This window comes from Schistocerca piceifrons, chromosome 3, assembly GCF_021461385.2.
Source record: "Schistocerca piceifrons isolate TAMUIC-IGC-003096 chromosome 3, iqSchPice1.1, whole genome shotgun sequence".
NCBI lineage: Eukaryota > Metazoa > Arthropoda > Insecta > Orthoptera > Acrididae > Schistocerca > Schistocerca piceifrons.
Genome location: NC_060140.1, coordinates 613,533,123 through 613,559,494, shown reverse-complemented (window position 1 = coordinate 613,559,494; position 26,372 = coordinate 613,533,123). Strand labels below are relative to the sequence as shown.

The 26,372-nt window shown below is 41.5% G+C and overlaps 1 protein-coding gene across 2 annotated transcripts in view; it reads left to right on the top strand.

Annotated features, from left to right (window-relative positions):
• LOC124787645 (histone deacetylase HDAC1) overlaps positions 1 to 26,372 on the top strand; it is a 147,255-nt gene that overhangs the window by 88,424 nt on the left and 32,459 nt on the right. For both annotated transcript variants that reach the window (XM_047254431.1, XM_047254430.1), the window contains exon 6: positions 17,834 to 18,083. In XM_047254431.1, the coding sequence (XP_047110387.1) occupies positions 17,834 to 18,083 (250 nt within the window). The remainder of the gene's footprint in view (positions 1 to 17,833; positions 18,084 to 26,372) is intronic.

The window sequence follows — 26,372 nt, the reverse complement described above, 5'->3', positions numbered from 1 at the left end:
CCAGCACCACACTGCTCCCTCTAGTCACCGGAAACTGCCAGACTATTTTCCGGTAGGTGGAGTGGTCGTGGTGGTTGTAGTGGGTTAGGGTGGGAAGAGGAAGAGGGAGAGGGAGGCAGGGGAAGGGACTGGGAGTTGGATGGGTAGTGGCACAAAGGTAGGTAGGTGGTTTGCTGGCTAGGAATGTGGGAGGAAGGTGTGGCAGATATATGGGCGGGCATGATTGTAATGGCCGTTGGGAAGCGGCATACAGTGAAGGTGACATGGGGATATGAATTGGGAGGGGGTGACAGGACACAGGAAGAGGGAACTGTTGTGTGGAGTGTGCGAGGACAGTGGGTTACCTGATGTTGAGGCCAGGACAGTTACAGAAGCAGAAGTTGTGTTGTAAGGATAAGTTCCATCAGCATGATCAGAGAAGCTGATGGTGGAGGAAAGAATCCCTGACATTCAACTTGTGAAGCAGACATTGAAATTGAACATGTTATGCAACCAAGTAGTCAATTTTGTTCTTTGCAACAATTGGGCAATGGCCAACCATCTTGGTGGACAGATGACTAGTAGTCATACCAACATAAAAAGCTGTGCAGTGTTTCCAGCAGAGTAGGTATGTTAAGACATGTGATCTCTGTGGCAACATATTGGTAGTGGGAGTGGCATAGGAATGGACTAAGATGATGTGTAGGTTGGATGAGTGACGGAACACTTCTTTGGGAAGAGTGGGAAGGATCTGGGTAGGATGTCCCTTAGTCCTGGACAGGAGGAGAGATAATAAAGGCCTTGTCAAAGGATATGGTTCAGTTGTTCTAGTCCAGGGTGACATTGATTGTTGTGGGGGTTGCTCCTTTGTTGCTGATGCTTGGGGTGGTGGGAGGTGCGTGAGGTTACGGCCCAAGAGATCTGTTTTTTTACTAAGTTTGGAAAGTGTTGCCTGTCTGTAAAGGCTTTTATGAGGCCTTGAGCATACTGGGCAAGGGAGTTCTCGTCACTGCAGATACATTGTCGATGGGTGGCTAGGCTGTATGTGAGAGGTTTTTTGGTGTGGAGAGGATTGGGATCTGTCAAAATGCACGTACTGCTGCTGGTTATGGGCGTAATGTGGGCAGAGGCATGGATGGAGCCGTCAGAAGGTTGGAGGTCAATGTCCAGGAAGGATGTGCATTGGCTAGAGGTTGACCAACTGAAGTGGATGGGGGAAAGGGTATTGGGATTGTGAAGGAATGTGAATAGGATGTCATGGCCCTGAGTCCATATCATGAAGATATCATCAATGAACATGAAGCAGATTAGGTATTCGTAGTTTTGGGAGGCTCTAGGCATCCCCCTCCCCCCTCCCCCCCTGGACCATGGATCTTGCCGTTGGTGGGGAGGCTTGCATGCCTCAGTGATACAGATAGCCATACCGTAGGTGCAACCACAACGGAGGGGTATCTGTTGAGAGGCCAGACAAACGTGTGGTTCTTGAAGAGGGGCAGCAGCTTTTTCAGTAGTTGCAGGGGCAACAGTCTGGATGATTGACTGATCTGGCCTTGTAACACTAACCAAAACGGCCTTGCTGTGCTGGTACTGCGAACGGCTAAAAGCAAGGGGAAACTACAGCCGTAATTATTCCCGAGGGCATGCAGCTTTACTGTATGGTTAAATGATGATGGCGTCCTTTTGGGTAAAATATTCCGGAGGTAAAATAGTCCCCCATTCGGATCTCCGGGCGGGGCTACTCAAGAGGACGTCATTATCAGGAGAAAGAAAACTGGCATTCTACGGATCGGAACGTGGAATGTCAGATCCCTTAATCGGGCAGGTAGGTTAGAAAATTTAAAAATTGAAATGGATAGGTTTAACTTAGATATAGTGGGAATTAGTGAAGTTTGGTGGCAGGATGAACAAGACTTTTGGTCAGGTGACTACAGGGTTATAAACACTAAATCAAATAGGGGTACTGCAGGAATAGGTTTAACAATGAATATGAAAATTGGAATGCGGGTAAGCTACTACAGACAGCATAGTGAACACATTATTGTGGCCAAAATAGATACGAAGCCCACGCCTACCACAGTAGTACAAGTTTATATGCCAACTAGCTCTGCAGATGACGAAGAAGAAATAAAAGAAATTATTCAGATAGTGAAGGGAGACGAAAATTTAATGGTCATGGGTGACTGGAATTCATCAGTAGGAAAAGGGAGAGAAGGAAACTTAGTAGGTGAATATGGATTGGCGGTAAGAAACGAAAGAGGAAGCCGCCTGGTAGAATTTTGCACAGAGCACAACTTAATCATAGCTAACACTTGGTTCAAGAATCATAAAAGAAGGTTGTATACATGGAAGAATCCTGGAGATACTGACACGTTTCAGATAGATTATCTAATGGTAAGACAGAGATTTAGGAACCAGGTTTTAAATTGTAAGACATTACCAGGGCAGATGTGGACTCTGACCACAATCTATTGGTTATGAACTGTAGACTAAAACTGAAGAAACTGCAAAAAGGTGGGAATTTAAGGAGGTGGGACCTGGATAAACTGACTAAACCTGAGGTAGTATAGAGTTTCAGGGAGAGCATAAGGGAACAATTGACAAGAATGGGGAAAGAAATACAGTAGAAGAAGAATGGGTAGCTTTGAGGGATGAAGTAGTGAAGGCAGCAGAGGATCAAGTGGGTAAAAAGATGAGAGCTAGTAGAAATCCTTGGGTAACAGAGGAAATACTGAATTGAATTGATGAAAGGAGAAAATATAAAAATGCAGTAAATGAAGCAGGCAAAAAGGAATACAAACATCTCAAAAATGAGATCGACAGGAAGTGCAAAATGGCTAAGCAGGGATGGCTAGAGGACAAATGTAAGGATGTAGAGGCTTGTCTCACTAGGGATAAGATAGATACTGCCTACAGGTAAATTAAAGAGACCTTTGGAGAAAAGAGAACCACTTGTATGAATATCAAGAGCTCAGATGGAAACCCTGTTCTAAGCAAAGAAGGGAAAGCAGAAAGGTGGAAGGAGTATATAGAGGGTCTATACAAGGGCAATGTACTGCAAGGCAATATTTTGGAAATGGAAGAGGATGTAGATGAAGATGAAATGGGAGATATGATACTGCGTGAAGAGTTTGACAGAGCACTGAAAGACCTGAGTTGAAACAAGGCCCCGGGAGTAGACAACATTCCATTAGAACTACTGACAGCCTTCGGAGAGGCAGTCCTGACAAAACTCTACCATCTGGTGAGCAAGATGTATGAGACAGGCAAAATACCCTCAGACTTCAAGAAGAATATAATAATTCCAATCCCAAAGAAAGCAGGTGTTGACAGATGTGAAAATTACTGAACTATCAGTGTAATAAGTCATAGCTGCAAAATACTAACGCGGATTCTTTACAGATGAATGTAAAAACTAGTAGAAGCCGACCTCCGGGAAGATCAGTTTGGATTCCGTAGAAATATCGGAACACGTGAGGCAATACTGACCCTACGACTTATCTTAGAAGCTAGATTAAGGAAAGGCAAACCTACATTTCTAGCATTTGTGGACTTAGAGAAAGTTTTTGACAATGTTGACTGGAATACTCTCTTTCAAATTCTGAAGGTGGCAGGGGTAAAATACAGGGAGCGAAAACTACTTACAATTTGTACAGAAACCAGATGGCAGTTATAAGAGTCGAGGGGCATGAAAGGGAAGCAGTGGTTGGGAAGGGAGTGAGACAGGATTTTAGCCTCTCCCCGATGTTATTCAATCTGTATATTGAGCAAGCAGTAAAGGAAACAAAAGAAAAATTCGGAGTAGGTATTAAAATCCATGGAGAAGAAATAAAAACTTTGAGGTTCGCCGATGACATTGTAATTCCGTCAGAGACAGCAAAGGACTTGGAAGAGCAGTTGAACGGAATGGATAGTGTCTTGAAAGGAGGATACAAGATGAACATCAACAAAAGCAAAACGAGGATAATGGAATGTAGTCAAATTAAGTCGGGTGATGCTGAGGTAATTAGATTAGGAAATGAGACACTTAAAGTAGTAAAGGAGTTTTGCTATTTGGGGAGCAAAATAACTGATGATGGTCGAAGTAGAGAGGATATAAAATGTAGACTGGCAATGGCAAGGAAATCATTTCTGAAGAAGAGAAATTTGTTAACATCGAGTATAGATTTAAGTGTCAGGAAGTCATTTCTGAAAGTATTTGTATGGAGTGTAGCCATGTATGGAAGTGAAACATGGACGGTTACTAGTTTGGACAAGAAGAGAATAGAAGCTTTCGAAATGTGGTGCTACAGAAGAATGCTGAAGATTAGATGGGTAGATCACATAACTAATGTGGAAGTATTGAATAGGGAGAAGAGAAGTTTGTGGCACAACTTGACTAGAAGAAGGGATCGGTTGGTAGGACATGTTCTGAGGCATCAAGGGATCACCAGTTTAGTATTGGAGGGCAGTGTGGAGGGTAAAAATTGTAGAGGGAGACCAAGAGATGGATACACTAAGCAGATTCAGAAGGATGTAGGTTGCAGTAGGTACTGGGAGATGAAGCAGCTTGCACAGGATAGAGTAGCTTGGAGAGCTGCATCAAACCAGTCTCTGGACTGAAGGCCACAACAACAACAATAGGCCTTCCTCTAGATTGCCCATAAAAAGGGTAACATAGGAGTGTGCCATGTGGGTTCTCATGTCTGTGTCATGGATTTGTTTATAAACCTTCAGTTCAAAGGAAAAGTAGTTGTGGGTCAGGACATAGTTGGTAAGGTGCATGAGGAATGAGTTGGTGGGTTTGGAATCTGACTGATGTTGGAAGAAGTAGTGGAAAGACAATGGGCATGAGGGATGTTGGTGTATAGGGAGGTGGCATCAGCAGTGACAAGTAGGGATCCATGAGTTTAAGGGATGGGGATTGGTGAAAGTCGGTGAAGGAAGGACTATGTGATCAAAAGTATCCGGACACTTGGCTGAAAATGACTTCAAAGTTCATGGCACCCTCCATCGGTAATGCTGGAATTCAGTATGGTGTTGGTCCACCCGTAACCTTGATGGCAGCTTCCACTCTCATAGGCATATGTTCAATCAGATGCTGTAAGGTTTCTTGGGTAATGGCAGCCCATTCTTCACGGAGTGCTGCACTGAGGAGAGGTATCGATGTTGGTCGGTGAGACCTGGCACAAAGTCAGCATTCCAAAACATACCAAAGGTGTTTTATAGGATTCAGGTCAGGACTCCATTACAGGGATGTTGTTGTTGTGTAACCACTCTGCTGTAGGCCATGCATTATGAACAGGTGCCCAATCGTGTTGAAAGATGCAGTCGCCATACCCGAATTGCTCTTCAACAGTGGGAAGCAAGAAGGTGCTTGAAACATCAATGTAGGCCTGTGCTGTAATAGATGCCATGGAAAACAACAAGGGGTGCAAGCCCCCTCCACAAAAAACACGACCACACCATAACACCACTGCCTCCGAATTTTACTGTTGGCACAACACATGTTGGCAGATAACGTTCACCAGGCATTCGCCACACCCACACCCTGCCATTGGATCTCCATATTGTGTACCATGATTCATCACTCCACACAATGTTTTTCCACTGTTCAATCATCCAATGTTTACACTCCTTACACCAAGTGAGGCATCGTTTGGCATCTACCGGCGTGATGTGTGGCTTATGAACAGCCCCTCGACCACCATGAAATCCAAGTTTCCTCGCCTCCCACCTAACTTTCATAGTACTTGCAGTGGATCCTGATGCAGTTTGGAATCTCTGTGTGATGGTCTGAATAGATGTTTGCCTATTACACATTACGACCCTCTTCAACTGTTGGCGGTTTCAGTCAGTCAACAGACAAGTTTGGCCTGTACACTCTTGTGCTGTATGTGTCCCTTTGTGTTTCCACTTCACTGTCACATTGAAAACAGTGTGTTTAGGGATGTTTAGGAGCGTGGAAATCTCGCGTACAGACATATGACAGAAGTGACACCCAATCACCTGACCCCATTCGAAGTCCGTGAGTTCTGTGGAGTGCCCCATTCTGCTCTCTCGGTATGTCTAATGACTATTGATGTCGCTGATATGGTATACCTGGCAGTAGCTGGCAGCACAATGCACCTAATATGAAAAAGTATGTTTTTGGGGGTGTCCGGATACTTTTGATGTGGGAGTCGAGGTTTCGGGCAATTGGTTGGAGGTGTTGGTCAACAAGAGCAGAAATTCTTTAAGTGGCAGCACGAAAGCCAGCTACAGTGGGGTGACCAAGATATTTGGGTTTGTGGATTTTTGGGGTGGAAATGGGTGTGCTGTGTGTTATTGGGGTGTGGAAGGACATGGAACTCAGGTGAGAAGTTCTGGAAAGTACATGGGTTTCAGTATGGATTAGAGGTTATGCTGGACTTCTGGGATGAGATTACTCTGACAGAGCTTGTAGGTGGAGGAGTCGGACAGTTGGGAGAGGCCTTTTGTCAGATGGTCACTGCAACTCAATCATAACAGTGGTGGAGCCTTTGTCTCTAGGGAGGATGATTAGGTGTGGATCTGTATTCAGGTTGTGTATGGCTGTCTTTTCACCTACAGAAGGGTTGATGTTCTTAAGAAGGGATCTGGGGAAGGTTGGATGCCAAGTTGGAGTTGAGGAATTACTGGCACCATCCACATCATTACGAAATTTCATCTTCATGATTCATTGAACAAGTGTTGATGTTGTGTAACTGGAAGCTGACTAGGGGGGAGGGGTTATGTTCAGGGGGGAGAGGGGCAATAAGGGTCACGGTCGGACGGTGGTATGAACTGGGAGAGGCAAGGTTCAATACTGGATGAGGTTGGGTTTGGTTGGAGGGATTGGTAACTGTGAGTGTTTCCACTGTAGGAGGAGGAGAGCAGTCTCTGACAAGACCAACATTGTTAAAATGGGATGTAGGGCGGAAGGTTAGGCTTTTGGATTGGATTGAAATGTATGTGGGACTAAGGTTTTTGCCGGAGAGATTAGGAACGGTGTTTGAGGTTTGCTTGGCTTGTGGGGTGTTGGGAGGGAGTTTTGGTGGATGTGGTAAATGAAAATGGTCAGATAGGCAGGCTTTGGGACCTATGAGGGGTTGACAAGGGGGTTCACTATGAATAAGATGGATGTTAATGGATAGTGGTACCTCAAGACAGGATTAGGGTGCCAGTAGGTTGACAGTTTGCGGAGGTGGTGTCTGGAATGCTCCTCCAGGTTTTGGAGTGCAAATTTTTTTATTTCAGAGATGTTGCATATGTAGTGAATATTGCACTGCAATAGTGTCTTGCAGAGGGAGTACAGGTGGTTTTGGAATGCCTGTACCATAGAGAGGTGCTTTTGCAGCACCGGGTTCGTGAGGGATAGGGACTGGGCAGAATCTGAGGATAGGTGTGGGTTGTTGTGAATGGAGGAGAGTGGGATCCCTCCCGGGATTTTTATGGGTAGGCATTTTGAGGGGATTGTATGGTTCAGACAGCATTTAAAGAGCAAGATATGGGACTGGATTATTGCAAGGAAAAAGAGATACTTTTCTGAACTGGTGCAGCAATGTGCGAGCAGTGGTCCATTGGGATAGGGATGATGATAGGAAATGCAAATAACACAGGAAATTGGCAACTGAAAGTGTTAGGTGGCTGTGAGGAGAACTGGGTAGTATAGAGTGAATTCATAGAGTTAAAAGGACGGGACAAATTGTACTGGTAGCAACAGGATGGATTGTGGCGTGAGGATATTTGATCGTGCAAAGTCATTATCATACGCAGGAAAGGAGAGGGAAAGATATAAAGTTCTGATGGGAAGAATGTGTGGTGGGGGGGATTATAAGTTGTGGTTAGTAGCTGGAAGTAATGCTGCACCATCAGAAAGACGACGACCAGTGGTGTAAAATGTCACGAAAGCTGCACACGATCACATCGGTCGGAATAAGCTGCTTCACAGCCCAAGCTATGTGGATCATTCCCTCCACCACCAGCTTCTTTGAGCCACAAAGATGAGGGTTACCCTTGCAACACATCGTCTGCTCCCGTAAGTGTCCTGGCCTCTTATCTTACAAGGGAACCTCCCCATCGCACCCCCCTCAGATTTAGTTATAAGTTGGCACAGTGGATAGGCCTTGATAAACTGAACACAGATCAATTGAGAAAACAGGAAGAAGTTGTGTGGAACTGTTAAAAAAATAAGCAAAATATACAAACTTAGTAGTCCATGGGTGACATAGGCAACATCATGGACAATGTGAGCTCAGGAGCGCCGTGGTCCCGTGGTAGCGTGAGCAGCTGCAGAATGAGAGGTCCTTGGTTCTCGTCTTCCCTCGAGTGAAAATTTTACATTCTTTATTTTTGCATAGTTATTATCTGTCCATTCGTTCATTGATGTCTCTGTTCACTGTAATAAGTTTAGTGTCTGTGTTTTGCGACCGCATCGCAAAACCGTGCGATTAGTAGACGAAAGGACGTGCCTCTCCAATGGGAACCGAAAACATTTGATCGCAAGGTCATAGGGCAATCGATTCCTCCACAGGAAAACACATCTGATATATTCTATACGACACTGGTGACGGCATGTGCGTCACATGACAGGAATATGTTGTCGACCCACCTAACTTGTACACTTGGTGAATGGGTAAAAAGATTCTTCTACCTTGCCCGATTTAGGTTTTCTTGTGGATGTGATAATCACTCCCAAAAAAGTGATGAAAACATAAGAGTTTGTCACATAAACTGAAAATAAAAAATTAAACTTTTCACTCGATGGAAGATTTGAACCAAGGACCTTTCGTTCCGCAGCTACTCACGTTACCACGAGACCACGGCGCTCCTGCAGTACAAGTGTCCTTGATGTTGCCTATCTTCCCATGAACTACTCAGTTTGTATATTTTGTTTATTTTTTCACAGTTCCACACAACTTCTTCCTGTTTTCTCAATTGATCTGTGTTCAGTTTTTCAAGGCCTATCCACTGTGCCAACTTATAACTAAATCTGAGGGGGGTGCGATGGGGAGGTTCCCTTGTTAGGTAAACCACTGTCCCCATCTACATCTACCGGATGGTTATAATTACACTAACCATTTTTAACACATTGTGACACAAACTAAGTAATGTACAAGAACCAAACTTGGTAGCATTAATGTCAAGGACATGCGGAAGAGAAATAATGCAGAATCAGTTCAGTCGAAACACTTTTAATATGCTGCTATGGTACATCATACCATTACGTACTGGCACCCATTAAGGCTACAAAAGGGGCTCAGTATGGTGCCTTTCGGTGTCCAGAAGGGTGTGAAAGTGCAGGATTGCACTCCGCTCAGCAGAATGAAGCATGTCCGTAGGTATGCTGGCTACGTCTCTTGATATGTTGTGCTTCGGATCAGAACATGTGTGAATATTCTCCTATTCTCCTGGTAAACCCTGTCTTTCGATACATCTCTCTCCTGTAGGGTGCATATGACATGCTGGCGAGGCATATCACAGTAACGCTGTCCAGTCACAGTGCACGTCTTTGGTCCTTTAGCACGAACCTGTTAAAAAAATAATGGACCAATGATGAACATAACCATGAAGCTATACCATGAGCTTCGTCTGTCCATAGGATAGTTCAGGGCCAGCCCTCTCAACTTCAATCCTTGTGAGAAAGTGGAGAGCCTTCTGTGGTGGAAGTTTCTGTGTGATACGGATCTGGTACAGGTATCATTTGAGAATGTTTCGAAGCACCTTCCGTACAGTGGACCACGGGGATATTCAACTTCCGTGACACAGCACATGCACTGCGTGGCGATCAGGAATTGCGCGCAGTGCTGTCTGCCATAGCAACAGCTATTTCATCAACCACCTGTGGTATGACCAGTTGTCGGCTTCTTCCCAGAGCGACGCCTAGTTCTCTAATTGATTTGAACTACTACTTCATGCTCCACACATCAGATGGAGAAAGAGGACCCTTCTGTAATTCTTTCAGCTGGTGGTATTCTTGAAGTGCAGTTGCAGCATTACTATTGTTTTGATAATAAAGCTTCACCAATAATGTCCTACTCCTTTCATCCAAGCTCATGTTGAGACACCAACTAGTGCACTGTGACAGGTCAGGTGTGAGAGACTATGAATCACAATGACTGATCATGGTATATGGTGGCCATAGTTGGAACTGGACGATGGCACTGTGACACATGGGTATCATGCATTCCATACTCTGGACATTAATGCTACAAAGTTTGGTACTTGGTACAGTAATTAGTTTCTGTGTTATAATGTGTTAAATAGGGAAACTTCTAAAAAAAAATAACCACCTGGTACTTCTGCATCGATTCTCTGCAAGCCGCCATATGGTGTGTGGCGGAGGGTGTTGTGTACCAATACTAGTCATTTCCTTTCCTGTTCCACTAACAAATAGAGCGAGGGAAAAGAAGACAGTCTGTAAGCTCTGTATGAGCCCTAATTTCTCGTATCTTATCTTCGTGGTCCTTACACGCAGTGTATATTGACCGCAATAGAAATGTTCAGCAGTCAGCTTCAAATGCTGGTTCTCTAAAATTTCTTAATGTTTCTCAAAAACTAAAAAACAAACACACTTCCCTCCAGGGATTCACATTTGAGTTTCTGAAGCATCTCCTTAACATTTATGTGTTGTTCCAACCTACAGGTAACAAATCTAGCAGCCTGCCTCTGAATTGCTTGAATGTCTTCCTTCATCCAAACTGGTACAGATCCCAAACACTCCTGCAGTACTCAAGAACAGGTTGCACCAGTGTCCTATATAAGGTCTCCTTTACAGGTGAACCACTCTTTCCTGAAATTCTCCCAATATAGCAGAGTTGACCATTTGGCTTCCCTACCACAGTTCTCACATGATTTCTCCATTTCATATTGTTTTGCAACAGTATGCCAAGATATTTAAATGATGTGACTGTGTCAAGCACACTAGTAATACTGTATTTGAACACCACAGATTTGTTCTTCCCACTCATCCATATTAACTTACATTTTTGCCCATTTAAAACTAGCTGCCATTCATCACACCAATTAGAAATTTTGTTTAAATCGTCTTGTATCTTCCTACAGTCACTCAACTTCAATATGTTACCCTACACCACAGCATTGTCAGCAAACAACTGCAGACTGCTGCCCACCCTGTCTGCCAAATCATTTATGTATATAGAAAACAACAGTGGTCCTATCACACTTCCCTGGGTCACTCTTGATGGTATACTTTTCTCTGATAAACACTTGTTTTCGAGGACAACATACTGGGTTCTGTTGCTTAAGAAGTCTTCGAGCCACTTCAATATCTGTGCACTAATTCCATATGCTAGTACCTTCGTTAACAACCTGCTGTGAGGCACTGTGTCAAACACTTTCTGGAAATCTGGAAGTATGGCATCGGCCTGTTGCTATTCATCCATAGTTTGCAGTTTATCTTGTGAGAAAAGAGCAAGCTGAGTTTTGCATGAACGATGTTTTCTAAAACTGTGCTGATTTGTGGAAATAAGCTTTTCACAAGGGGAGGTCACCAATCAGGACACGCTGATTTTGCCCAAATTGCGTGTGTAGAAGGAGTTGGGTCTCCACATCACGTACCTTAAATATTTCGCCTGAGTGGGTCTTAGGAAAGGAGAAAATGCTCTCGAAGGTTTTTCCGGTAGCACTATGTACCTTATTTAGCTTTCTGTTCATCGTTAACGGCATAGCGTAATGGCCAAGCGCATTGCTTGTGAAACAGGCGACCTGAGACCAATCCCTGGTGCTTCCTAATTTTTTTTCCGTCCCCCCCCCTCCCCCCATTGTTATTTTACTTCGTTTCTTCAGATTGTTCAACTATTTACTGTAGAATTTAAATACATTCAATCTTTTGAATCAAGTATAAAACAATCATATCGTAAATGACGTACAAAAAGGTTAGAAAATAAAATATTATTCTTATTATGTATATGACGCTAACAGACGTTACCCTAGCTGACTGTTGGAATTGCAAGCGTCTCGTCAGCTATCAGACAGTAATGGATTTCTCACCAGTGAGTGTCGTGACTGTATGTATTAGACTGTGCCTCTATTGTCAGTTCGCAACGATTTGTGGAGCTGTGAGTATCGTCGTGCCAAAATCAAACATGGCAATCCAACAAAAATGACTGATAATCTCGAAACTTTTGATGAAGATTTCAAAGCAAACTTCACCAGTGCTCTTTCCTACGCTTTTTCAATTTATAAAGAAAAAGGGATGATCACCCTCCTATGTCCTTCAGACCTACAGTAATAGCCATAGGTAAAGCAATTGCAGAGGCAGTTATCGACATTATGAATATGCATTTCATAGAGTATGATGAAGATCTGATACTATGCACAGAGCCTGAAGAAGAAAATATTTATGAAGAGGTACGTGGAACATATCTCTCTTTCTCTCTCTCTCTCTCTCTCTCTCTGAGACACACACACACTCATGTTAATCATATGCAGTCTCTTTTATCTGTCACAGGTGACTTCTTCAAGTACAGATGAGGATTATACTCCTGAAGATTTTTCCACGAGTTCCTCACGTACATCAGCAACATTGGCTGACAAGAAGAAGGTCCTGGAATTTGCTGACGCTCATCCAAAATGGAAATTTGCAACATTGCAGTCTAGATTCCCAATCCTCAAGAAAAGGGATTATCTTAAAATTTGGAAGAAAGAAGTACACCAAGGTGGCTCCAGACTTGAAAAGTTGTCCTTAATTGACTCGGAAACATGGGATAAATTTCAAGATGCATGTAGCTGCTATGAATTGGTGATGACTAGAACCCTACAGCAATGGGCAATGACCGCTGCATTCCTGTATTTATCAGAGCATTTTCACTTCCGAGCTTCTGATACTTGGGCAAAATCCTTCAAGAAAAAATATTCGATAAGGCAGCGAAAAATCACGAAATTCGTCAGCAAAAATGATGATGTAACTTTGGGCGAAACAGTGGCGGCAGCAGCAGAGAAGCTTCATATGTAGATGAGACATTTAGTGCCACATTTCAACATCGACTATATAATTAACACTGACCAGACCGGATGCCAGTATGAGTCAACATACAACAGGTCTCTGGATGTCAAAGGTGCAAAGACTGTTATGGTGAAGAAACTCAATCTATCGAAGGCCACCCACTCTTACACAGCACAGTACAGTTTAACCGTTTCAGGGAAACTTTCACCCCTTGTGTTTTTATGTTTGCAAGAGCCTGCGAATAAATTCGGTCCTCGGGTTGCTGCCATTGTCAAAAAATTAGAAGACGAGTATGAAAATGTTGTCGTTACTTGTTCCATGTCAGGGAAACTAACAAAAGAGCTTTATGCAACATTATTGGAAACAACATTGAACCCATACGTCATAGACAATAAATTTCTTCTGTTGGTGGATTCTTGGAGTGGCAAAACAGATTCAACATCGTATGATGAGACAATTAAGATTGAGCTAGGCGAGGCAGTGTGTACCATGAAGGTCATTTCACCAAAATGTACACCTTTGGTTCAACCTTGTGATGTATATTTCTATTGCCAAGTCAAAATTCCAATTAAGACTGCAAAGTGCCCCTGAATTGCTCCGACAACAGCGAGAAATATCACCAAGAGAAGATGCAATTGAAATACATTTGATCGTGCAGCATCAATTCAGTGCTCCTATGTTCCTGTGTTCACTGCTATGATCCAGCACGCTTGGTTTGCATCCAAACTGATAGCGGATAAACAGTCGTTTCAAAACTTGAATGAAGTGTCCTTTCCAATGACGCATGTTTCAGCAAAATGTAACTGCTCAAACAATGCCTTCATAGAATGTGCCTGGTGTGAAACATATATATGTTTGACATGTTTCTATGATAGACGTCACCATCAAATTGCAAACCTTCTACTGTGATAATGAATAAAAAGTAGTGCACATAATCACAAGAATCTTCGGAAACTTTATTTTCATTAAAACTTTTGCCTAATTCAATAAAAATACTGCTTGAATGTGTTTAATTTCTACTGTAAATAATTGAACAATTGGAAGAAATGAAGTGAAAGAAACAATGGGGGGAAAAACAGAAAAAAATCAGAAAGCACTTGGGATTGATCCCAGGTCACCTGTTCCATAAGCAATGCGCTTGACCATTAACGCTATGCCGTTAATGATGAACAGAACTCTGAGTAAGGTATATAGTGGTATTGGAAAAACTTTCGAGAGCATTTTCTCCTTTCTGAAGGCCCACTCAGGCGAAATATTTAAGGCACGTAATATGGAGACCCACCTCCTTCTACACACGCAATTTGTGCGAATTCGACGTGTCCCAATTGGTGACCTCTCAATAAAGTTTATTATATTCTAACTGAGAATATGTCCCAAGGATTCTGCAGCAGACCAAAGCTAGGGATATTGGTCCATAATTTTGTGGGTCTGTTCTTTTACCCTTCTTGTAAGCTTGAGTCACCTGCACCGTTTTCCAATCACTTGGGACTCTTGTGTTGGGCAAGAGTTAATGATAAATGCAGGGTAGGTGGGGGACCTGTGCCGTAGAGTACCCTTCGTAAAAGCGAATTGCGATTCCATCCAGACCTGGCGGCTAACTTGTTCTCTACTCTTTCAGTTGTTTCTCTACACCAGAGATGCTTATTTCTATGTTGTTCATACAGGAGTCTGTCCAATGGTCAAATGATGGTATGTTTGTGCGATTCTCCTGTGTGAACAATTTCTTGAACGTGAAATTTAAAACATCGCTTTTTGTTTTGCTATTGTCACTTGCCACACCAGACTGGTTAACAAGGGACTGAGTAGAAATCTTAGACCTGCTTAGCAATCTTACATAGGGCCAGAATTTTCTGAGGTTCTCTGGCAGATTTTCTGCTAAGGTGTGACGGTGGTAGTTGTTGTAAACTTCATGCATAGATCTCTTCACAGATTCACGAATCTCTACTAATCTATTGACCAGTTGAAACATGTCCTGTGGTTGTGTTATGTACAGCAGATGTTATATGGAGAACACACAGAGGAGGTGTAAAGTACAGATTGTACTGTTACAACTGTAACAACGGATGGTCCATGATGGTTTGGATGATCATATCCTGGTGTTCACACTGAAAGGAAAAGTAGGTGGTAAGGTCTACGAACACATTTAGATGAACATGTTCTTTCAGTGTCTTGGACAGTGTTCGCAGCTGTAGGTTTGCATCCTCCAAGCTCAGGACTTCCTTGCTTTTTTTGTCAATATTCTGTTTGATGAAAATGATGATGCAGTTCCACAATCATTGGGTTAGAATATTATTTATCTGATGTGACCTGTATTAGAAAATGTTAAGGTAATACAGGGTGATTCAAAAAGAATACCACAACTTTAAAAATGTGTATTTAATGAAAGAAACATAATATAACCTTCTGTTATACATCATTACAAAGAGTATTTAAAAAGGTTTTTTTTTCACTCAAAAACAAGTTCAGAGATGTTCAATATGGCCCCCTCCAGACACACGAGCAATATCAACCCGATACTCCAACTCGTTCCACACTCTCTGTAGCATATCGGGCGTAACAGTTTGGATAGCTGCTGTTATTTCTCGTTTCAAATCATCAATGGTGGCTGGGAGAGGTGGCCGAAACACCATATCCTTAACATACCCCCATAAGAAAAAATCGCAGGGGGTAAGATCAGGGCTTCTTGGAGGCCAGTGATGACGTGCTCTGTCACGGGCTGCCTGGCGGCCGATCCATCGCCTCGGGTAGTTGACGTTCAGGTAGTTACGGACAGATAAGTGCCAATGTGGTGGCGCTCCATCCTGCTGAAATATGAATTGTTGTGCTTCTTGTTCGAGCTGAGGGAACAGCCAATTCTCTAACATCTCCAGATACTGTAGTCCAGTTACAGTAGCACCTTCGAAGAAAAAGGGACCAAAAACTTTATTGGCTGAAATGGCGAACAAATGTACAACTAAATGAAGCTTTATAGCTCCCTTAATTCGCCGACAGGTAGTGCTTAGCTCTGCCTTTTGTCGTTGCAGAGTTTTAAATTCCTAAAGTTGTGGTATTCTTTTTGAATCACCCTGTATTATTGTATTGAGCCCCTGTGCTGCTTCAGCTATAAGTCAGGTTCTACCATAAAATACAGAATTATTTCCATTTAAATAAAAATAATAGGGGTTTGGTCAGGTTTGCTACCAAACAAGAAAATAGAAATTTGTCCTTTTTCAACTTATGTCCTGTGCTTTTAATAGATAATGACAATTTTCCAATCATTCATTTTATTAACTGAATTTGAAAGCTGTTAACAGTGTGACATCTGACAGCACGTTTGTAGGAGACACATCAAATAATTTTTCCCTTTGATGGTGGTTTTCCAAAAGTCTCCTGCATCTTGTGTATGCCTGAGTTTTGGACTTCTTCTCTTAGCCACTGACAAATGTCACTCTCTTTCCTGCTTGTGGCCTTTCCCTTTCTCCATTCAGAAGAATTGTTCTGGTTGAAAATAAAGTTATGTAATGCCTAATTCAACAAGTATCAGTTAAATAATTACTTACTCATTAGTTTTTTAACTGTCATTATCAGACATCTTTGGTATTGTATTTACTGTTGCTCGCTATGCAGACAATGTTGGCCTGGTCCTGTTGTCTTGATATTTCATATCTGAGTGAATTTCAACAAATCAAATAATTTTGTGATATGAATGTAAATGATTTGACAGAATGAATAGTTATATATTTTCTAACCATGATAAACATGTTGCCTGTATTTAACGTCTTTACTTGCGGAAAATATTTGAACTAACTGCACAAAGAGTCAAAGGTCAGGGAGTGGGGAATCCATTTATTCTGCACAAGTTACATTAGCACACCAATGATTGCTAATATGAGTAGTACAGCTGCTGTTTGTACACACTGCAGAATACTTACTACATATTTTAATAAAAAGGAGAGTGGAGGTACCTCTGAAGAAATTATCACAAATAGTGAGTAGCAAACTCACTCAGTCTTCTGAAGTTGTGTAAAGAAGAGAAACTGGGGCTTACCAAGAATGATGGAAATTGTTAGAGCAAATAAAGCTAACACTTCATACACCGTCAACAGAGATTTAGATGTTTTCTTTTTACAATTATCTGCCTACATCTGCAACCTAAATCCAATTAAATCAGTTTGGAACATAATTAAACAAAAAATATTTGCAAGAAATGTTAAACTTGAAAACTTAAAAAGGGGCTGTCACAAAACTGCAAGAAAGAGGTGGTGGTGGAAGACTGAGCTAAATTGTGGGCATACTTAACAGTTATTAAAAAGAGATGTGAATTAATGGAGCAGGATATTGGAAAGGCCATAATACCAGTAGTGATGATGAAAGTGACTGGACACACACTTTGTGATATACATTGAATAGAAAGGAAATTCTATTCAACTGCAACAGAAATTGGTCATACAGCTGATGAAACCACAATTTAAAGACTTGAAGACTTTCACAGCAGTCAATAATAATAAGCATTTAATGGTAAGTAATATTTTTATTCATTTAGCAAGCATGAGATGCACTGACATGTATTTCCCCACTGCTGATGTTTTGAAATTGAATGTACTTCAGATCCTCCTCCCTGTGCAGTAACACAGTTTCTGTCAAAAGACATGAGCAATCTCACTGCACAGTGCTAAAGTTATGTCAGGAAAATTGATAAAGTGCAACCTATTATTATTTGTGTCCTGTGAGCTGTTTCCTATGTTGTAGGAGGAACTTCTATTATGCTATTGTGAAGTTTTTGCTTTGTTGACAATTTTAGCTTGTAAATTACATCTTACTTCACAATAAAGGATGGCAGCTCTTGGAATTATGTTATGTTTTAAAGTTTTCTATAATTCGTATTTAAGTATCTCTTTTGAACTGTTGTGTATTTTAATCTGTTTCAAACAGGCCATGGGAAGTGTGTGGAATTTGTAAAAAAATATGGACTACCATTTTTAATGGTCGGTGGTGGTGGCTACACGATACGGAATGTTTCACGATGTTGGACTTATGAGACTTCAGTAGCTCTTGGTGTTGAAATAGCCAATGAATTGCCATACAACGATTATTTTGAATATTTTGGTCCAGATTTTAAACTGCACATTAGTCCATCTAACATGGCAAATCAGAATACACCTGAATACTTGGAGAAGATTAAGTAAGTGGATTTTAGTAAAATTAAAAAAAGGTAGTTGTTTGTAGTTGACTTAAGGAAAGAAATGTAAGTGTGCGCACTTCAATGGACACATGCGTGTATTGCTGTCATGCGTGTTTACAGTGGCAATCAGTTTGCCTAACAGTATTTAATTGTTGAGTGAAAGAAATACTGACTGTGAGAAATGATGCCTAAACATTAGGAAGTAATGGCTTATGAAGGTTATAGAAATAAGTGTAATATTACTAGTCCATTGCCAGATTACAGGGTTGAAAATTATCAAATACATTGCTTAGTCGTTGGTGTGCACATATTGTTGAAAATATGTTCAACTAATAGTATTACAATTGCAATTTTAATGCTAAAAGATTGAAACAGCTCTATTGCCCAAGCGGCTGGAGATAGCGGTCATGTTTGTGAGAGGTCTACCTGCTAATGTGAAGATCTTTGGCTTCCCTCTGACAACTATGCCTCCATCCTTGCTACCCTCCCTGTCTACCTTTCCCTGTTGCTTCATAACCTGGGTTGTGAGTAACTGAATCCACTTTCCCTTCTTCCCTTTTCTCCCCCCTCTCCTCCCTGATGAAGGAACTAAGTTCTGAAAGCTAGGTATGTAAATTTTCAGTTCTGTTTTATGTGTATCTATCGGCTGTACTGAGCTGAGGTAAGTACTGGCCAGCCCCTGTATCTCTTTGTTAGTATAAATAAAGAAATGGGTTGATGAGGGGTTGAAAGATACGGCACAGTCCACAGTGGACCATGGCAGTAATGAGGAGTCAAAATGGGTTGGCAGGAGAAATGAAAAGGAAAAAAAAAAGATTTTTTTAGTTTCTAGTAAGTTATATAAATTTTCGAATTAATGACTTGAGAATATATCTTAATATGTAGCACTGTATAAGTGAATTATAAATGTGTTTTAATTGTCTATTTTGTTCAGTAGTACTGTTTGTCATGAACACTTTCTTGGGAGATGTAGATGTAAAAGTTGATTTGTTAATCACTTGTCAGTGATCTACAGCCTTTTACTTTTCTATTCTAATATACACCAGTAAATTGGTATTTAAAAGTGTATAGTATGGAGGAGACACATGACACATTGGACATAGGTTCCAGTCTTGGGTCTCATTGGAAAATGAAAGCACCACCAAACCTTTTCTTGAGATTCCTTTCATTAGTTAATCTTTCACCACCGTCACCTCTATATGATTGATTCCATGGATGATTTTAATGTAGGAAGTTAGTTGTAAGCCTACAATAATAACAAAATATTCATCTTTAATGATAGTCAAACAGAAAATTGATGTTGAAAGAACCAAATTGAATAACGAATTTGGTTAACACTTAAGTGCCATGTATTTCTCAAAGTGTTGAGTAGAAATTTCATGGCACAGCATCATATATGCTGAGTTCTTTTTTGTCATTCTAAATCACAGAAATGAAAATCTATAAACCTGCTGCTACTGTTATGCAAATTTTATCCAACATATTTGATGTGCAAACTGTTTCTGTATGGTATTTTTGTCCTTGTTTGTTACTGATTAGAGTCTTGTTTCATACTTCATTTTTGACATATCCATCACTTAACTAATAATAGGACATATGTTGACACTACATGTTTCGGACTCTAATCCAACCTTGACAAATTCACCCTCATTCGAATTATTTTTCATGATCATTGGAATTACACACCTTCCAGATGTAAATATATCATCAAATATGTTTGAAGATTAGAACAGTCGATACTTTGTGTGAACAGTCAAAAGAAGCAGAAGACTGTGATCTATGAAGCTTCCTTAGTGTTCACAACCCAGAGATTCTAAAACTTTTGACTTGGTTTGGGTAGGGGGTGGGGTTAGGGGTCTGAGAAGTTCACATTTAGATCACGATTGAAACTTTATTGAAACTTTTTGTCGGAATTTTGCATCTCCAACCAGAAAGATCAGTCATTTTACAAAACTTACTGACAGATTAAAACTGTGTGCCCGACCGTGACTTGAACTCGGGACCTTTGCCTTTCGCGGGCAAGTGCTCTACCATATGAGCTACCGAAGCACGACTCACACAAGGTTCGCAGGAGAGTTTCTGTAAAGTTTGGAAGGTAGGAGACGAGATACTGGCAGAAGTAAAGCTGTGAGTACCGGGCGTGAGTTGTACTTAGGTAGCTCAGCTGGTAGAGCACTTGCCTGCGAAAGGCAAAGGTCCCGAGTTCGAGTCTCAGTCGGGCACACAGTTTTAATCTACCAGTAAGTTTCATATCAGCACACCCTCTGCTGCAGAGTAAAAATCTCATTCTGGAAACATCCCCCAGGCTGAGTGCTAAGCCGTGTCTCCGCAGTATCCTTTCTTTCAGGAGTGCTAGTTCTGCAAGGTTCGCAGGAGAGCTTGTGTAAAGTTTGGAAGGTAGGAGACGAGATACTGGCAGAAGTAAAGCTGTGAGTACCGGGCGTGAGTCGTGCTTCGGTAGCTCAGATGGTAGAGCACTTGCCCGCGAAAGGCAAAGGTCCCGAGTTCGAGTCTCGGTCGGGCACACAGTTTTAATCTGCCAGTAAGTTTCATATCAGCGCACACTCCACTGCAGAGTGAAAATCTGATTCTGGAGTCATATTACAGTCAGCAACAAAGGAAAAAGGAATTTTGCAGGATGTATTCTAGGAATCTAAATTGTAAAGAGTTAAACTCTTTGAATACATTGAACCAGATAATTTAAGGAAAAGTGATGATGTTCATTATAAGTAACATACGTGTTGTCTAAGAACATATAATTGATATGAGAAATGGCAGTATGACAGTCATTTTATCAAAGAAATGTAAAGCATGAAAAAACTCATGTAATTAAATCTTGTTCACTACTGATAGATGTGTCAGAAAAAAGTTAAAACTGTTTTCTAACTGCATAAACACAAAAAGGTGCCCACATTAAACAAAAGAAGTGACAAGACAGTATTACGAACTGACCAAACAAAGTAGTCATCACCAGCTAGTCTTAAAGGGACAAAATGTTCTGGGCAGTCTAGATATTGTTGTTCACTGCAGCATTCCTGATATAAATTGCTGTTTTTCAGAAAGTTTTGTTTTTAGTTTCTGAGTATCAACCAATCAATAGGCAATAAAATATTGCATATCACCAAGGATCTTATCATTTACCTGACTCTACATTATTTAACACCAGATACCTACATCTTAATCTGTACTCTACAAGCCATCTTACAGTGTGTGGCAGAGAGTGGTTTGTGTAGCACTATCACTCCCCCTTTCCTTTTACAGTCGCAAATGTTTTGCAGAAAGAACAATTGACAGTAAGCCTCTATGTGTGAACAAATCTGATTTTACCTTCATGGTATTTTAGTGATGTATACATAGGTGGAAGCAATATATGTGCTAAGACAAAAAACGATGATGTGCAATGAAGGAATTATCCGAGTGGGATAGAAACTGGTAGATGTGAGGTACGTCTAAAGAAAAACAAATTATTGTAATTTCATGAAAATTGTATGATTTATTCAAGAGAAATAGTTTCACAAATCAATTAAGTCAGCAACGTGTTGGACCACTTCTGGCCCTTACGCAAGCAGTTAATCAGTGTGGAATTGATTGATAAAGGTGTAGAAAGTCCCCATGCAGCAAGTTATGTCAAATTCTATCTGACTGGAGCATTAGATCATCAAAAATGGAAGGCTCTGTCCATAATACTCCAAATGTTTTAAAGTGCGGAGGGATCCGGCAACCTTGTTGGTCAAGGTAGGGTTTGTCAAGCTTGAAGACGAGCAATAGAAACTCTCACCATGTGCGGGTGGTTGTTATATTGCTGAAATATGAGCCTAGGATGGCATTCCATGAAGGAAAACAAAATGGATTGTAGAATATCATTGAAATACTGCAGTGCTATAAGGGTGCTGCGAATGACAACCAAAGGGGTCATGACGTGTAAAGAAATGTCACTCCAGACTTTCACTCCTGGTTGTCAGGCCCTGTATTTGGTAACAAAAAAATGGTTCAAATGGCTCTGAGCACTATTGGACTTAACTTCTAAGGTCATCAGTCCCCTAGAACTTAGAACTACTTATACCTAACTAACCTAAGGACATCACACACATCCATGCCCGAGGCAGGATTCGAACCTGCAACCATAGCGGTCGCGCGGTTCCAGACTGTAGCGCCTAGAACCGCTTGGCCACCACGGCCGGCATTTGGTAACAGTCAGGTTGGTATCCCACTGCTGTCCTCTGCGTCTCCAGACATGTCTTCACTGGTCATGGGGCTCATTTCTAACAGGGGAAACTCCCCAGCACACCCTCCTCAGATTTAGTGGCAAGATTGCCCAGTGGATAGCCATCAAAAACTGGACACAAATAAAGCATGAAAACAGGAAGAAGGAGTACTGAATTGTGATAAACGATCCAAGAACAAGAAGTGCTACAAAGAGCAGCCTGAAACAGCATCGTCATCATGGGTAAGGTTTCATGGCGTTGGACTCCCAAGCGGGCAAGCTGTTTTCAAAACTCCCTTGTGTTGTTGTTTATTATTATTATTATTATTATTATTGTTATTGTTGTCATAATTATTTTTATTATTATTATTTTTTTTTTCCCCCAGAACATTATGAACTGTTCGCCTGCTCATTGAAATGTTTGTTCTTTTTCTGTAGTCTTGGCAGTTGTCATATTATAGGTTGGTTATGGAATATGAGTCATGGTAAGAATACCTTTCTGTCACAAGTAAATGTGATGAATAGTCAGAGCAGGCGATATACCACATAGGACGTCTCACAGAAATTAAAACAACAAGTAAAGGGGTGTGAACTATGTTACAACAAAAAATTCGAGTCAAGGCTTCCAAAACAGAACACAACTTCAAAAACATTGAAAATGTGTTTTGGCAGAGCACAGAGAATTTGAGTGATTGTGAAACTTTTGCATCCATTTGTTGCAGATTATGTGACAAACTATTATGTTTCCATCATTTCCTTGGAAGTAATCAAATTCACACTCTCACAAACACCAATATCGGGCAAGGAGGCATATCTCATTCTCTTACCAGTCATACAAATTAAGTTCATCAATGAGAGATTCCTGTCATATGACACATTTGTCATTAATGCCCTGTATATCACACAAGACACTGGAGGATTCAGTTGACTTGTCAACTTGTCATCAAACATTTGAGGTTTCCATTCAAAAGCCACTTCCTTTTGGCTGCTAATGGAGTTGTACAGAATCATCTTTCATTATAGGTCCCTATCTTATACCTCACTGTTGTAAACGGGTATTATGCCATGACATAGACACAATTTTGAATAAAGTGGGGAAAAAAAGTAGGCACGAGGGAGGTTTGAACATGGCTCACCTCTTTGGCAGTTCAACACCATAACCTCTTAACTACAATGCCATTTCTCTTCCCAGCTGCTCTATTTTCCATTTCTGGTTCTTGGATCTTTCAGTGTTTCTATTTTGCTTTTTTTCCTCTTTTTGTGCTTGATCGGTGTTCAGTTTTTGACTGGCAGTCCACTGGGCCCTCTTACCACTAAATTTGAGGGGTCTGCAATGGGGAGATTCTCTTGTAAGCAGGACTCATCACTGAAGACAATTTTACTCCAGTCAATGAGATTCCAGGCCAAAGACGTGGCTGGAGACGCCTCGGACAGCATTGGGTTATCAGCCTGACTGTCGCCCACCATATGGTCTGATAACCAGCGGTAATTATCTTGGGTGCCATTTATTTTCATAGCAGAACCACTCTGCTTTACTGACCATGGCAAGCCATGCTGGGCTTACCTTTCAGATCGCCAGATCTATACCCATTGCGGAACATTTGGAGTACTAGGGGCAGAGCCCTCCAATCATTTCAGGATTTTTTTGTTGTAACGTGCTGATTGGGCAGAATCTGGCACAATATCCATCAGGAAGACATCCAACAACTGTGTCAATTAATGTCAAGCCGAATAACTGCTTGCATAAGGGCTAAAGGTGAACCAGTGCATTATTGAGTTATTCAATTCGTGAAACTCTTTCTCCTTACTAAATCATCCAATTTTTCTGAAATTGTAATCATTTGTTTGTCTGTAGATGCGCATTTCTGTCCCATTCTGATAATTGTGACACAGTATATCATTTTCTTTTTTCGCCTTAGAACGTATTTGTTGACTCTTCTACGAATGTACAACCTTGGAACTTTAACAATAAACTGCACCTTAATGCAGAATGCCTCTCTTGCAGTGTCTGCCACTAGAGTTGCTTGCTGAATGATCATGTTTTTCTTTGGATTATTTCTACTTCTATAAAGCCTACAGATCCCATACTGATGAACAGTACTAAAGTATTGGTCGAATGAGGGTTTTTTAAGCTGCCTCTGCTGTTGACGGACTAGATAAAGTTCCTGAGGACTCTTCCGACGAATCTACACTATGTGATCAAAACTATCCGGACACCCCCAGAAATGTTTTTCATATTAGGTGAATTGTGCTGCCACCTACTGCCAGGTACTCCATATAAGTAACCTAAGTAGTCATTAGACATCATGAGAGAGCAGAAAGGGGACGCTCCGCAGAATTCACGGACTTCAAATGTGGTCAGGTGATTGTGTGTCACTTGTGTCATACGTCTGTACGCAAGATTTCCACACTCCTAAACATCCCTAGACCCACTGTTTCTGATGTGATACTGAAGTGGAAACACGAAGGGACCTCTTCTGTTGACTGACAGAGACTGCTGCCAGTTGAAGAGAGTCGTAATGTGTAATAGGCAGACATCTATCCAGACCATCACATACGAATTCCAAACTGCATCAGGACCCACTGCACGTACTATGACAGTTAGGCAGGAGTCGAGGAAACTTGGATTTCATATTTCATGGTCGAGCAGCTGTTCATAAACCACACATCATGCCAGTAAGTGCCAGATGATGCCTTGCTTGTTGCAAGGAGCGTAAACATCGGACGACTGAACAGTGGAAAAACATTGTGCGGAGTGATGAATCACAGTAAACAATGTGGCGATCAAATAGCAGTGTGTGGGTATGGTGAATGCCCGGTTAACGTCATCTGCCAGCATGTGCAGTGCCAACGTAAAAATCGGAGGCGGTGGTGTCATGGTGTGGTCGTGTTTTTCATGGAGGGGAGTTGCATCCCTTGTTGTTTTGTTTGGCACCATCACAGCACAGGCCTACATTGCCGTTTTAAGCACCTTCTTGCTTCCCACAGTGGGAGAGCAATTCGGGTATGGCGACTGCATCTTTCAACACGATCAAGCACCTGTTCATAATGCACGGCCTGTGGCGAGATGGTTACATGACAGTAACATCCCTGTAATGGAGTGGCCTGCACAGAGTCCTGAGCTGAATCCTATAGAACACCTTTGGGATGTTTTGGAATGCCGACTTTGTGCCAGGCCTCACCGACAGACATCGGTACCTCTCCTCAGTGCAGCACTCCATGAATAATGGGCTGCCATTCCCAAGAAACCTTCCAACACCTGATTGAATGTATGCCTGTGAGAGTGGAAGCTGTCATCAAGGCTAAGGGTGGGCCAACACCATATTGAATTCCAGCATTACCAATGGAGGGTGCCTTGAGCTTGTAAGTCATTTTCAGTCAGGTGTCCAAATACTTTTGATCACATAGTGTAACTGGCATCTGCCTTTCCTGCGTTAGTTGTATATGGTCATTCCACTTTAAACCACTTTGTATGCATACTCACATATATTTTATGGAGGTAACACCTTCTCGTTATTGTTTTGCAGTTATGTATTCATTTAATAATAGGTGTTTCCATCTAAGTATACACAATTAATTACATTTGTCTATATAGGAGAGTCAGTTGTCACACACTGCACCAAGTGTTGATCCTCTGTAGGTCTTCCTGCATTTTGTTACAATTTTCTAGCAATCCGACTTACCTGTGTACAACAGTGTCATTCGTGAAAAGTCCCACAAACTTCTTGTATTGTGTACTGTCATTTATGTATATTGTGAAAAGTTATTGGCCTATAATACTTCCTTGGGGTACAACTGAAGTTAGTTTTACATATGAAGACTTCTCTCTGGTGAGAGTGACGTGCTGTGTTCTGTTGCTAGAACCTGTTAAATCCAGTCATGCAGTTGGTCTGATATTCCATACACATGTATTTTGTCCATTAGGTGGCAGTGTGGAACTGTATTGAAGAAATACAGCATCTATCTGGACACTGTTACCTACTGATTTATAGGTCACATGGATGAACAGAGTGAGCTGGGTTTCCATTATCATTGTTTTCGGAACCTGTGTTGATTGCCACGGAGGAGATATTCAGTGTCCAGAA